The sequence below is a fragment of the Centruroides vittatus genome, unplaced genomic scaffold, assembly GCF_030686945.1.
Source record: "Centruroides vittatus isolate TY-2023 unplaced genomic scaffold, ASM3068694v2 contig_918, whole genome shotgun sequence".
Taxonomy (NCBI): Eukaryota; Metazoa; Arthropoda; class Arachnida; order Scorpiones; family Buthidae; genus Centruroides; species Centruroides vittatus.
The window spans coordinates 1,576,632-1,591,610 of NW_027122605.1; the positions used below are offsets into that span (position 1 = coordinate 1,576,632).

General features: G+C 32.9%; 1 protein-coding gene across 1 annotated transcript in view; it reads left to right on the plus strand.

Annotated features, from left to right (window-relative positions):
• Positions 1-4,937: 4,937 nt before the first annotated feature.
• Positions 4,938-14,979, plus strand: part of LOC136984411 (uncharacterized protein K04H4.2-like) — a 47,044-nt gene continuing 37,002 nt past the window's right edge. The window contains exons 1-6 of the mRNA XM_067281379.1: positions 4,938-5,061; positions 6,142-7,660; positions 11,625-11,676; positions 12,675-12,769; positions 13,635-13,727; positions 13,831-14,531. Coding sequence (XP_067137480.1) covers positions 6,145-7,660; positions 11,625-11,676; positions 12,675-12,769; positions 13,635-13,727; positions 13,831-14,531 — 2,457 coding nt within the window. The 5' untranslated portion in view covers positions 4,938-5,061; positions 6,142-6,144. The remainder of the gene's footprint in view (positions 5,062-6,141; positions 7,661-11,624; positions 11,677-12,674; positions 12,770-13,634; positions 13,728-13,830; positions 14,532-14,979) is intronic.

A 14,979-nucleotide genomic window follows, 5' to 3' on the forward strand; every position in this document is an offset into this window, starting at 1 on the left:
ATTACGAAAAAATCTAAATATTACATTAAAATTAAGTTCTAAGTTAATATTAAATACCAAGTCTGTCCTCGGAAGTTAGACTATTTCTACATTAGTGAAACGAGAGGTACCTAACAGGGAGTATTCAAAACTTCGCGACTTACAACATACCAGGAAAAGAATTGTCTTCTCTTCAAAGACTTTCTTTCTCCTTTTCGGTTCCTTATGCACTTTATCCTTTTCCTTCCTTGGAGGCCGTCCAAAATTACGTAAGGGCGATTTCGGCCATTCTAGACCCCCACCCACCCCTGTGTAAGAAACCGTAATATTTTCTTTGATCCCCTCCCCTCCCCTTCCCTATCTACGTAATATTTAGGCATGATCTTACAGAAAGATTTTAACAAAAAAATATTTTTTTATGAAACCCTAAAATCCTTAGGTCCAAAATATATAATTATTAATTAGTTAATTAATATGTACTATTATTTATAAAAGACTATGTAAACAAATTTAAAAATATAAAAATTTAATGAATTCGAATGAACAATTTATTTTAAGAACTTTATTTTTTAATTATTAACAATCTTTTGATTATTATCATCACTAATCAACGTCATAATATTCATTTTTATATTCATTTTAATTTTCACAAAAGGACGCAAAATACTTTTACAGATCGACTAGCTAGTGCACGTGTAAACAGAAACGTCATACAAAATAAAACAAGAGAGAAACCACATTCCATTTCCATATTGATTACATCTTGGCTAAGGCCAAGAAAATAATCTACATGCTGATAAAATGTGCTAAGTGCACCCGGGGACTGAACCATGAAGTTTGTAAAACTATATAATGGGGCAATACAACCAATGCTACTTTATGCGGCCTCTAGCTGGGGTCATGTAACTAGTAAAAATTCGGTAGCAAGTAAATTACTCTCTTTTCAAAGACAGTTTGCCATCAGAATATCAAAGTGCTGCAGAACTGTTTCAGTTAATGCCTCTCTGATACTAGCAGAGCTCCTTCCTTTGCCACTATGTATTGTAGAAAAGGTTCTAAACTACTACATCAGAACTACAAACATCAAGGCTCAACAACGGTCTCTATTCCTATCTACGGCTGTTCATATGCTCCCACATTGCAATTACCCTACTATCTCTGATCATCACCCTGTAAACAAGGTTATCCCCAGGGTACATTTGGTGTCATCTGCTTCTTCCATGGATAACCATGCAGACATTAATATCCACACAGATGGGTCCAAAAGCCCCCTTCATGTCCTCTCAACTATCTGTATCTTCCTCCAAACTGACATATTTTGCCCAAAATATGTTAGAAGGTATAGATACCCCCTCATATCAAGCAGAAGAAGATGCTGTCTACCAATCTGTTCAACGGGCCACTTCACTACCAAACAAAACTCTGTCTATCAACATTTACAGTAATTCTCAGTCTGTTTTAAAAGCTCTATTAAAGCCCAATTGCAATAGCAATAAAATCACATATATCCAGCACCACATTAAAAATCTTGTAAATAAGCTAACTTTTAAATATAAAAATTATCTTATTTACAAGTTCCTGGCCATACTGGCATACTAGGAAATGAAAAAGCCGACTTTGAGGTTAAGTCAGCTGAAAATGACACTGACTTAGACTACACTCACATCCCTCTCTTAAGTAGCAGTCTTAAAAATTATATTCATGACAACGCTATGCAAAAGTGGAATCAACAATGGTTGAGCAGTAAAACTGGTAGAATAACAAGACTTTATTTTCCTAGTGTTGAATGCAGGTTCTCATCACCATGTAAAGATTTAACGTTTGCTACTGCTCAACTTCTTCGTGAGCATGGTAATTTTAGAGCTACCTGGTGATGTATAACCGGACAGAAACTGCCTCTTGCTAATGCTTTACAGAAAACGTAGACACCGTCGACCATATGATCTATCAAGCATGTCCACTCGACATACTTGTTCAGAAGTCACTGTTTGATGCTTTTTACAATTATGTTCAAAATATATGGAAGAAAAGACTATAATATCTAATTTCTAGTTTTACATTTTAGTTTTCACTAAAAGCCGAATACTAATTTTATGTTTACTTTGTATCGTGTATTTTGGTTTACGTATTCTTAGTGTTATACACCCACAGGAGTGGTTCACTTACTCTAATAAAAAAGAGAGAGAGAAACCATCAAACGGCCTTTCTCCCATGATAAAAAATGTGTAGAGTGTGAATCTGCTAGCGTTATTATTCTATCACGTCACACTTGATGGAATTAGTACAACGAGCGTTCTTAATAGAAACCGCCAAATTGAAGCCAAATTCAAAACTCCACCACTCAACGAGATTAAAAAATAAAAATAAGAATATTACGTAAGACTACTACCCTCCTACCCCTGAGTAAGAAATCATAAGAAATCCTTGACCTCCACCCACTCCAAAATACCTTACGTAATTTATGGACGGCCCCTTATCTCTCTTTTTCATGACTATTTCTTCCAGATTTAACACTCTCCTCGGCTTCTGCTCTATACTGTTGTGTTGGCCCTCTTTTCTCAGAAAGAGAGTTGACTCTCTTTCTGGATGTTGTTGTGTTCACTCACCTCTCCTTTCTTCCTTTTTCTCTCGCTTTCTGTTTTCTCTTCCTCTCTCCTTTTCTTTCACTTTCTCTCTCTTTCTGCGTGATTTTCATCATTTCCTTTTGTTGTATTTTTTTCTGATCAATTATGATTTTATTCCGGAGAAGGTTCAGGTAATGAAGGATAAGCATGATTGGTTATTTTTTAGTCCTCTTTCTCTCTTGTCTATTATGAATTATATGTGTCCACGAGATAAAATAACATCTGTCACCTAACACTATTGAAAAAGGGGGAACGACGGTCGTCCTTTTCGTCTTTTCCTTCGAATGTCGTGAGATTTATAACAATTAATTGATACTTTTTTATTCTAATTTGTTTCTCTTAATTATTTTTAATCGGTATTGCAAAAAATTTAGAAGGCCGTCCCTAAAATCGGATAAATAGGTGAAATTCCTTTGCAATATTGCTTGATAAACATAAATAATCCCGGTGTCGCATTCATACACACATCTTCGAGATGTAGGTGCAAAGGGCGTCTTGTCTGATAGCTAACAATTGTCTGATGAACAACCAGACAAACAAATAAAAGATATAAAATATATATATAGTTTAAAATACAATAAAATTTCCAACTTATTATCTAAAGAGAATACATTGTTAGCTTAAAATTAAAATAATTTCATTAAAATTAAAATTATAAAGATAATGTTAATAATAATTCACGAATATATATACAGGTATATAATATAAACCAAAATTTGGAGGGAATTGTGGGCCTTCCATCCGGGAAAGTAACACATTAGGAGAGAATTTAATGGCTCGTATACGATATTTTTCAGATCTTCATCTTGAAAAACTATTTTTGTTAAGATGTCTAAATTATAGCGTGTATCAAACCAGCCTAAAGACTCTGGGAGAACTCAAATCTTATACTGAGAGCTAGATCTTTTCTAGCTAAAGAAACGTACTTCAAAGTGTAATGTTATATTTTAAGGTAGACATATTGAATATATTGTACTTTTTCCGTTTTTCATTCTTTCCCTAAATGCACGAAGAGAACCTTTTTTCTTGTACATTATTAGTTCGGCAAGTCTCACAAAGAACAGTTACTTAGTGAGGCAGTCGCCCAAAAGGTAACAAGAGCCTGGAACAAAATACATATTGAGAGCTGTATAACAAATTAAATTATTATATTAAAGTGTAGGAAGTAAATGGGAACACATTGTATAAGGTCTTACTTCCTTCGTACCCAAGATAATTTGTTTCTTTTGCTTTTTTTGCAGTTTCCACATTCGAGAGAGATCATGTATGTAAGATTCCTAGAGTTTGTTGTCCGAATTCGATTCCAAAAGCACCAAAATGACGTCGTCTTTAAAGCTTCGATCATCCATCCGTCGAACACATTGTATTATAAATTACTTCAAATGCCGATTTAAAAGATAATTAAGTACGATTTGTATACGTCGTTTTTTACAGGCGTAATTTCATAAAAAGTCTTCATAACTTCTATATTTTAAAATTTAAATATACGATAATAATAAGCTATTTTCAATAGCTTATAATATTGAATGTTTATAAAAACTACGAAATAAATAAATTACTTTTCAATTCTTGAACTGACTAAATAAATGCAAGCAAAACTTCATCTTTTTAGCTTCCTTATAAATAAATTAAATTTAAAAATTATTAAAGTAAGATATTTTATTGTTTATGATTAAAAAGCATTTAAGGTGATTATGAGCATATATTCAATGTATTGAACTCGTGATTCTTATCTCAAAGAGCGAGATTATGAATCACGAGTTTCCGAAGTAACAAGTGGAACTAACATGTGACACACCAAATTATCTGTCATATGAATAACTATTGAATATGAATACAAATATTAACTTAATAATTATAAAATATTTGGATCATATTTTATATTATTGTGTATGTATGTATGTATATTTATTTATTTATTTACACGTGTGTGTGTGTGTGTGTGTGTGCGCGCGCGTGCACGCGTTTTTTTAAAAAAATATATATAATGAAATTTATTTGCTGGTTTATCACTTTTCAATAGGATCAAACTAATTGTAAAGTCGAAAACAAAATTTTAATTAATTCAAATAAAATAATAAATAATAATTTCATTCTTTAAACCAATTAATGCATGAATCATCAAGAAACATTGAAAATTTAACCTTAATCCGTATAATCATATTTTGTTCTTGGTGTGCTTTGAACAGATAGACATTATGCGCCTTTAGTACTATAATTCAACAAAAATTCTTATTTATCAATTTTAGAATAAGTCATTTTATAAATAAAGTACATTCCTTTTATTCTTTTACAAATAAAGTACATTCTTATCTACAAAACTGATAACTGGTTACTATTTGCTAGTTGTTATCTTACAAAAGAACATTATCTAAACGTATATAAATGTAGCATCAAATGTAAAATTCTAAACTGATCGTTAAAGTGCTGAATTGTTTTCATTAATATTATACATACGGTAAGTAGCCTATATTAAACTTTATTTGTAAATATACCGCGTTAGTTTAAGCAATTTTTTTTTCTTTTCCTACTATATTTTTACTCCGGCATAAACGAATACAATATAAAATTATGCATCAATCTCTACAAAATATTAAATATTAATTAGATTGTAATAAATAACTATAATAATACTTATAAATATTCCAATAACAATATAATGCGTAATAAAACGAATAACATATTTATTCTGTTATTTTCTATTTTATTGGTGCAAGGTTCAATCAACAAAACTTACAAAACATTCTATTACAAAATTGATTCTATGTAGTCGAAGTGTACTTTTCGAACGCATTTGATCGCCTTCGTTCCGTACTCCTTACAAAAAACTCTCGAAAGCTATCTCTGAAATTCTTTTCTATCTCATGGCATTTTGCCGACTGAATAAAAACCTGTGCAGCAATTATAATTAAAAACCTAATTGAAATGCGATTTATGCAATTTTTAGTATTATAACTATTGCAATTATGCAGCTAAATTTATGCAATAATACTGTATTTAATATAACAAAACCAATTGTACATTATCATATAAAAAACAACATAACTATTATTGTTCAGCACAGTGTTTTCAAGCTTATCCTAACAGTTGCACCTTCTTGGTAATTTTTTATTGAAACACTCTTATTTCTTTATATACTTTAACACGTATTATACTTGTACAGCTAGTTTAAATTGCATGCAATATTTTAACAAAATAATTGCAAGGGTGTAAAATATATAAATTTAATTACTTTTGCGATATCTTTTCATAATACATGTAAAAATTTTATAGTGTTACTCATCATCGTATTTCGCGGCAACCGTCAAGTGTCATTGCCACATCGCATTGATATATCACTGCTTTATTACATAGTAAATCTTTATATTATACTTTTATAAATATTTTTATTATCACATAGCGGTAATTTAATATGATGTATTATAATACAATTTTAACATCATAATATACTTTAATAATGTAAACCTTATCCTTTATTGAGTACTATAATAAGTAACTACTAAAACAGAATAAAACATATATATTTATATTTTTTCAGAAAATGAAGATTATTTTTCTTTCAATATTATCATTATCTTTGACGCTAATAATTGCGCAATTTGGACAATGTAAGAAATTTCCAGAAGTAATACGAAAAACAAAATTAAATATTCTCCAAAAAAGAATTGATAACGAATCAAATGAATGTCCAGGAGGGGGACAGTGTCCTCTGGATGAAACTTGCTGTCCGATGGCTGGCGGCCAAGAAGGATGTTGTCCTTTCCCTAACGCCGTATGCTGCAGCGATAAAATACACTGTTGTCCTTCAGGATTTACTTGCGACGTCTCAGAAGGACTGTGTGTGGGTGCTGGAAATTTAGTAAAAATCCCGTGGTTCGGACCAAAGAAAATTAAACAGAGTGTGATTACTTTCAAACAGTCAAATGAATGTCCAGGAGGAGGACAATGTCCTCTGGATGAAACTTGCTGTCCGATGGCTGGCGGCCAAGAAGGATGTTGTCCTTTCCCTAACGCCGTATGCTGCAGCGATAAAATACACTGTTGTCCTTCAGGATTTACTTGCGACGTCTCAGAAGGACTGTGTGTGGGTGCTGGAAATTTAGTAAAAATCCCGTGGTTCGGACCAAAGAAAATTAAACAGAGTGTGATTACTTTCAAACAGTCAAATGAATGTCCAGGAGGAGGACAATGTCCTCTGGATGAAACTTGCTGTCCGATGGCTGGCGGCCAAGAAGGATGTTGTCCTTTCCCTAACGCCGTATGCTGCAGCGATAAAATACACTGTTGTCCTTCAGGATTTACTTGCGACGTCTCAGAAGGACTGTGTGTGGGTGCTGGAAATTTAGTAAAAATCCCGTGGTTCGGACCAAAGAAAATTAAACAGAATGTGATTACTTTCAAACAGTCAAATGAATGTCCAGGAGGGGGAGCATGTCCTGAGGATGAAACTTGCTGTCCGATGGCTGGCGGCCAAGAAGGATGTTGTCCTTTCCCTAACGCCGTATGCTGCAGCGATGAAATACACTGTTGTCCTTCAGGATTTACTTGTGACGTCTCAGAAGGACTATGTATGGGTGCTGGAAAATTAGTAAAAATCCCGTGGTTCAGACCGAAGAAAATTAAACAGAATGTGATTACTTTCAAACAGTCAAATGAATGTCCAGGAGGGGGAGCATGTCCTGAGGATGAAACTTGCTGTCTGATGGCTGGCGGCCAAGAAGGATGTTGTCCTTTACCTAACGCCGTATGCTGCAGCGATAAACTACACTGTTGTCCTTCAGGATTTACTTGCGACGTTTCAGGACTATGTATGGGTGCTGGAAAATTAGTAAAAATCCCGTGGTTCGGACCGAAGAAAATTAAACAGAATGTGATTACTTTCAAACAGTCAAATGAATGTCCAGGAGGGGGAGCATGTCCTGAGGATGAAACTTGCTGTCTGATGGCTGGCGGCCAAGAAGGATGTTGTCCTTTACCTAATGCCGTATGCTGCAGCGATAAACTACACTGTTGTCCTTCAGGATTTACTTGCGACGTTTCAGGACTATGTATTTCCAGTTAAGTGATAGAATAGTGAATTATTTTACTTATACTAATAAATCAATTCTGATATAAGTTTTTCAAATCTATAAGGATTAAAAAGATAATGAATGTTGTTCAATGCCCCTACAGCAATTATCATTCCGGAAATATTTTTTTTTCTATAAATTTCAATCCTAAGATTGTTTTTGCACATGAGGTATTTGGCTTTGATAAACTTCCCTGCTGTCTCGTATCATTTGTTAGATCAGATTATTGTACGGTACATTTTAAATGAAGCAAAATCGATATCTAACTGAAGTAATAAAAGATGAACTATTGATTCATATATCATACATACATAGTTTTCAATGTCTATAAAAATGTACATTGTTTCAAGAATTAAAAATATATTTAAATCATTAGCTTCATTTCTTTCGAACCTCTGTCATATCCGATTTTCAAAAAGAATCTTCGTATTAAAAATAAATATCGTTGGCCAAAGGATTACACAATTCACTAGTTAAATTTAACATACTAAAAATGGCCAAATTGACCTTGCTACATGGTACATGTGTAATATGTGTGCGTTATGAAAACTGGAAATTTCTAACTCCGGTAATTAATGAGTGCACTTGTTAGAAACGTTAATAAAATTTATTTATTGCCAAATGGGCAATCAGTTGTTCGTTGAAACTTTTCTAGGTAGAATTTGTTGCAGGCAACAGTTTGATAAGAAGATAAATGAGTTGAGATTTTACAGATGTTTTAAAATAAAGCATTGTGTGCTAATTCTAGCGTTCTTTGTCATATAATACTCTTACAATTTCTTCAGGAGATCAAAAATGCACCAATGAGTCGCTTAACTTTCCCAGAAACATTTAAAACTAGATATTGTGCCATATGTTATGATATATTTTATTTTAAAAACTTTTTATATTTTTAATTATTATAAAATTGCATTAATTTTGAGGGTAAGGGATGAGTTTTATAAAAAAAAAAAAAAAAACTGTAGATGCTAATAACGGATTAAATCGTCATTATTATTAAGTCGAGACTACTCGAGATATGACTCAGATACTACTCGAGATATGACACGATACTACTTTCTCTTCCTAGCTCCCGTTCTCTAACCACCAAAATGTAATAATATGTATCCCCAATATACAAACCTCAATGCACAATTTCGGAAATTTTTGACGGAAGACATGAGTCATGTTTAAAATTGGATGAACAGAATCGTACCGCCTACGCACAAAAATGCATAAATACAGGCGAGAAAAATGATTTTTATGCATTTCTCGACATTAAAACGTCGAGAAATGCAAAAAATGCCAAAATCTTGAAGGGCCATTTTTTGAACGATCGCCATACTTTCTCTCTGTTATATATATATATTCAGAGAGAAAGTATGGTGATCGTTCGCCTGCGCGGCACATAAATTCTCGTGCGCGGCAACAATTTGAGCAGTGCGCGGCCGCGCAGCTTAGAGGGAACATTGCTCATTTCTGAATTTTCCTGTTACTGGCGCTGACATAGGATTTTCATTACGATGTTGACGTTGGTGGATAAAGCACTATTGGTGAAGTTGTTTTCTCTCAGCCACGAATCGCCAGCTGAAACTTTACGAAGGTTTAGGACAGAGAAGAGAATGAAGACAGGTTCAGGTCCAATCACTCTTGCCGGATTGATTTCCCTAGTACGACGTTTCGAAGAAAGGGGCTTGTGTAATCGCTCATGCAGTGGTGCACCACGTTTATCAGAGGTCCGTACCTCTGATGTGGCTTCGCAAATGAAACAAATTCCAGTGATTTTTCTTGCGTTCAGCGCTCTCTATCGACAAAAATTTGAACTATTTTTCTTTTTTTTACCAAAAAATTTCCCTTTGTGAGAATAACTTTTACGCAAACCGCATTCAAATATATCAATTCTTTCAACTTTTATGAATTTTTTAAACTATTTACAAACTTATGGGACACCCTGTATTTTTTTTTTTTTTTTTTTTTGTAACTCTTTCCGCCCTGTGGGCACTAAGAGGGCCTCTTATAGCAAGTCCATTATGAGTTCGGCCAGGCCCACAATGGGGCGGCCGGGTGGTGAGGGATGGGGTCCGACATATCCCGATGCACCACCCCCCGAAAAATTCCTTGGGATTTTTCGACTCGTCCGGATTCGATCCCGGGTCTCCCAGGGCGGCGGGCTGCTAACCTTGACCACTCGGACATCCGGCTGCTAAGGGACACCCTGTATATAACAGCGGGGAAAGTAATAATACAGAACTGCATAAGGAACTCAATCTTCGTCACAAGTTACGTTTGTCTTTTAACATTCCGTAAAATATACGAAAAAAATTCTACAATTTACTACTTTTTGAAAAATATTTCGTATTTCCATTAATTAATAAAATTAAGATACCCATTATTCAGTAACTTGGGGTTCGAATGGATATTAGAGGAAAGAAATTCGCTTATTTTCTCGTTGTAATATTATTCAATTCTTTTAAAAAAAAAACCACATATTAATTCAATAAGCTCATCAATTATTTGTTTTTTAATTGCAAAAGTTTTATTTCGCGCATTTCGCATATTCATGGTTTGATATTGAAACCATCTCTTTTATTTTCGCGAAACAATTAACAAAAATAAAAAATGGATAAAGAAAAAAACTGACTTATTATTTTTATTTTAAACTTTTATTACAATTTGCGTTGTCCCTCGTAGGATCGATCTAGACGAGATAAAATGCCATATTTACAACCGAGGATTAACAGTTAGAATTAGAGGTTAACTAATTATCAATGATTAGAGAGGTTGCAGCCGAAGTTTTCATCTCTAAAATGTGTAAGTCGGACGTTCAGTGCCGCCTTCCTATAAGCCTAGAAGTTTGACAATGGCGTTTGGAACGTCAGTTGAATCATGCTCGAAGTTGTAAACGCCATTGTCAAACCTCTAGGCTTTCAGGATGGTGGCGCTGAATGTCCGACGTTCACGTTTTCGCGTTGAGAACTTCGGCCGCAACTTCGCTAATGACGTTTGAAACGTCGAGCTAGGTGTGTAGAAGTTCAGCTTAAACGTCTGCATTTTTCTGTGTTTTGGGTTAAAATTATAACTTATTTTATTTAAAAAATGACTATTTAAGTATTTATAAATAACATTGTAAAATACAGACGATTTTAATTCAGAAATTATTTAATTATTAAATTTTTTGCAAGTGACCTGAATTGCCTATAGAATTTTTACACTTGTGTTCATAACAGCTTAACCTAATACTATAGAAGTAGGTTTATTCTTTCACGGCATCTTCTACCTTCAACAGCATAATTCGTTTGTAAATTTCTAGAAATAATTTCCCAAGCTTCTTTCGGATTGTCATCTCTATACTGATTTATTGCAACCACTTCTGTCAATAAAAGTATGGTAGGAATCACAACGCTAATTAAAGTCAAAAATAATTACAAAAAACATGGCCGGCGTTATTACATTTAATAATATAAAAAATATAATACGACTTTACAAAGTAAACTTTGTCTTTGTCCTTTTTTTCGCCTTTGTTCTTTTTATTTAGTTTTATTAAGCATCCTATAAATATTTTTAAATAGTTTAACTTGTGTTTTTTACCTTTGCTGGACATCGTCGTTCTTAAGTGCACCCGCCATTTTACAACAAATCTCGCGATACATTGCTCAACGTAAACGTGTACCGCAATGTATTTTACTTGGAGTTCAGACGTCCGACGTATACTTCTGCTTGCCGTATAAATTTGAAGTTTCGACTTGAGCCGCAACCTCTCTATTGCTTTTACTATGTGAGCACTTATTCATTAAATTCTAACTCCAGCTCTAGATTAGTCATGAGCAGAATATTAGCCCAGCGACGTGCTAATAAGAACATTCAAACGAAATGTGGCCATTAAAAAGACAAGAATAAGCTATACGGAATGGTTCATTTATAATGTTTTTGGGAATTATATCGCAAAATACATAATCTATAAAATATGTTTCAGGCCAAATTTGTTTCATTTCAAGGAGATATAAGATGACGCTAACAGTTTCTTTGTAAATGGGTTGTAAGTCGGTTAAAATAAAGTTAACTTCGTTGTATCAAATGGGAACCTCATCACTGCTCTAGATTCTTGGTTTTGAATGCGGATATAACACATAGTTTCTCGTGTTATTTCAGCATCTACATTTAAGCAAATAATAAACATTGTTTCGTATGCAGTGTGATAAGATATGTGGGTAAAATATGGATTGCATCCATATTTTTGTGGGAGAATCTTAGCTAATTTTATTTTTAGATATCAGCAATACCATCTAAACCAAAAATACTCTAGTGGTAAACAGTGGCGTAGCGAACATAACTGGTGCCCGGGGCACGACACTTTATTGGCGCCCCCTCCCTTCTCCAGAAACACATATAGTTTGTCTCGGAGACCATTTGAGCGCCCTCTGCGAGTGGCGCTCGGGGCATGATACACCCCCTTGCACCCCCCTCACTACGCCACTGGTGGCAAAATGTAGAAACGAAAGGAAACGATGTCACTCGAAGACAAAATTAATTGCTTGATCATTGTAGGAAGGAGAATCAGCAGCTATGCTGCTCGCGCTTTCGTCGGAAATCAATCTACTATGAAATACATTCTGATAAAAGAGACAGAGATTAAATATTCAATAACAAAATTTCTTACAAAAAGTAACCTCCTCAAACATGAAAGTTCCATTCTATAAGTTGCTTACAAAAGAACTGAAAAACAAACACTAACACAAATATTTCACGTGAATATATTAAATTAGACAAATTAAAAATGTAACAGTAGATGCATAACAAATGTAATTCAATAAGCCATACTAAATATTCACGTAAATACAGTAACGTGTGTAAAAATGTGATCAACCTGATAAAAAATAAATACTCTGATATTAACAAACATTCGTTTCTTTATCACTAATTTTATTACCAAAATTAAATGGCAGGAAATCTTTTGTTAGATAAAGAATAGTTTCAATATATTATCTAACAGTAACTATTGATTATTCAGTAAAATTATCTAAAGGAAACTGACAACTCGACTATATAAATACGACATTGTGAACTCAAAGCCTAATATCCGCATTTTTATTAGTAAGATATCACATAGTCCTATACAAGGTAGGCTGACTATATAAATCACATTATTTGTTTAAACTCATATTTATGTTATGATATAAAATGATAGATTTAATACATTTATATTATATTTATAAATTAGATAATAATTAATTTAACATATAATTCATTTATTTAATAATGAATTTTATTTAAAATTTGTTTTAATAAATAATGACATATAAAAATGTCATTATTAATAACTTTTATCGGATATTTTATGTTTGATTATGTTACTTTATCAAATATGCTCTAAGAAATTGCATCTTTTTTGCTAGAACATGACATTATCGTTTTAATGCAGCATTTCAATATATTAAACATATGAAGTGTAAATTTGAACTAAAATACTTTTCTGATGTTGTTAAACTTTTATAAAATATTAATTTCATCGTTCGGCATATTGCTTTCAAATGCTTTAGAACAGGAGTCGCCAAAGTGGTCGATATAACATTATTGGGGGGGTCGATTATCAAGCTTAAGCTAAGGATAAAGGGGACCTAAGGATCAAGTTTATCCGTTTCACTGATTGTTAGTTACAAAAATTATTATTAACATATATACAATAAATGAAAAAAAATGCAAAATTAAAATAAATGTATTAAAACAGTAAGTGCTTTTTTTTGCTTGTAAGTATTTTGGTGGGGGTCGATGTGAGGTTTCGAAAACTTGTAGGGGTCGACGATCAAAAACGTTTGGCGACCCTTGCTTCAGAATGAGCATTTAATACATCTTAATACTGTTTGTACTAAAAAAGTAAATCAGTTATAGCATAAAATTTACACTAAGTTACTTATGAACTGTTAGAACAATATTATTAATTTACTAGAAATGTTATAAAATACAAGACTAAATTGTCTCATTTCAGAAAATGAAGATTTTGATTTTTTCAACATTATTATTATCTTCGGTACTTATCAAAGGTCAAGATATTTGTCCAGATCTTATTCAATATTGCGACGTAGGTAAGATTTAAGAGTCGAATTGAATGATAAAAATTATTTAATTTTAAGTTCTTAATCGGTTGGATTTTTTAAGTAAAATTAATATAATAATTTATTTAGGTACTTGTTGCCCATCCCTAGAGGGTTTCGGATGCTGTCCCCTGGATGATGCGGTATGTTGTGCAGATCTTGAGCATTGCTGTCCAGGCGGATATGTTTGTGTGGTTGAATTCGAAATTTGTGTGCAATGTCCAGGTCTGCAAAACAGACGTAATTTTACAATAAAATTAGAGCCTCTCCAAGAAACTTTCTCTTTAGTTAGCGACGCGAATTCATGTCCACAATGTCCTAATTGGGAGACTTGTTGTCCGATGACTACAGGCCAAATAGGTTGTTGCCCTCTTCAAGATGCTGTCTGTTGTAGCGATAAGGAACATTGTTGTCCACTAGGATATATTTGTGATCCCTCAGGAGTTTGCACATCTAACACGGAGCCAGTGAAAATTCCAAAAATCCAGAAACATGTTCAAAACAGTAAAAGTTCAGTTCTTTTCTCAAAACACAAGTCGTTGAAGCGAAACTCGGTAGATTTTGTACAATGCCCCGATGGCAATTATTGCAATTCTGGAAATACTTGTTGTTTGATAGATTCTAACACATATGGGTGCTGTCCCTTTCCTAAAGCTGTATGCTGCTCTGATAAAGTTCATTGTTGCCCTAATGGTATGACATGCGACAGTTCAGGTTACTGTACCAATGGACCCGATATTATTTCTTGGTTTGAGAAAAAACCAACAATTAAACTACCTAAAATCGAAAACTGAATTTTTCAAGTTATATGCAATTGTTTTGAATATATTTTTGAAAGTATAAGTTTCTGTAATTAATTAACTTTCCATTAAAATGATTTCAACTTGTTTGTAATCAACATTAAGATAATGTATTATTATTTTAATTTTGGAGAATTGTATACAATAATTATTGAAATTCAACTCTAAGTATTTTTGTTTTGTTTGCACTTATTCAAAAATCCGTCAGTTTTTAATAAATTAAATACTGTTTTATTAATTTATAACAATTCCAACAGTATAACGAATTTTGATCAATTTTTAATCGAAAAGTAAAACGGTTGATTTAGAATTTAGAATTTGTATTTAAATATTTATAAATTTTCGAAACTTTATTGAGGAATTACTTTAAATATCATTACATTTAGAATAAATTTTAAACTATACAAAAATAATATATCCCTCGTACAACACGGTTAGA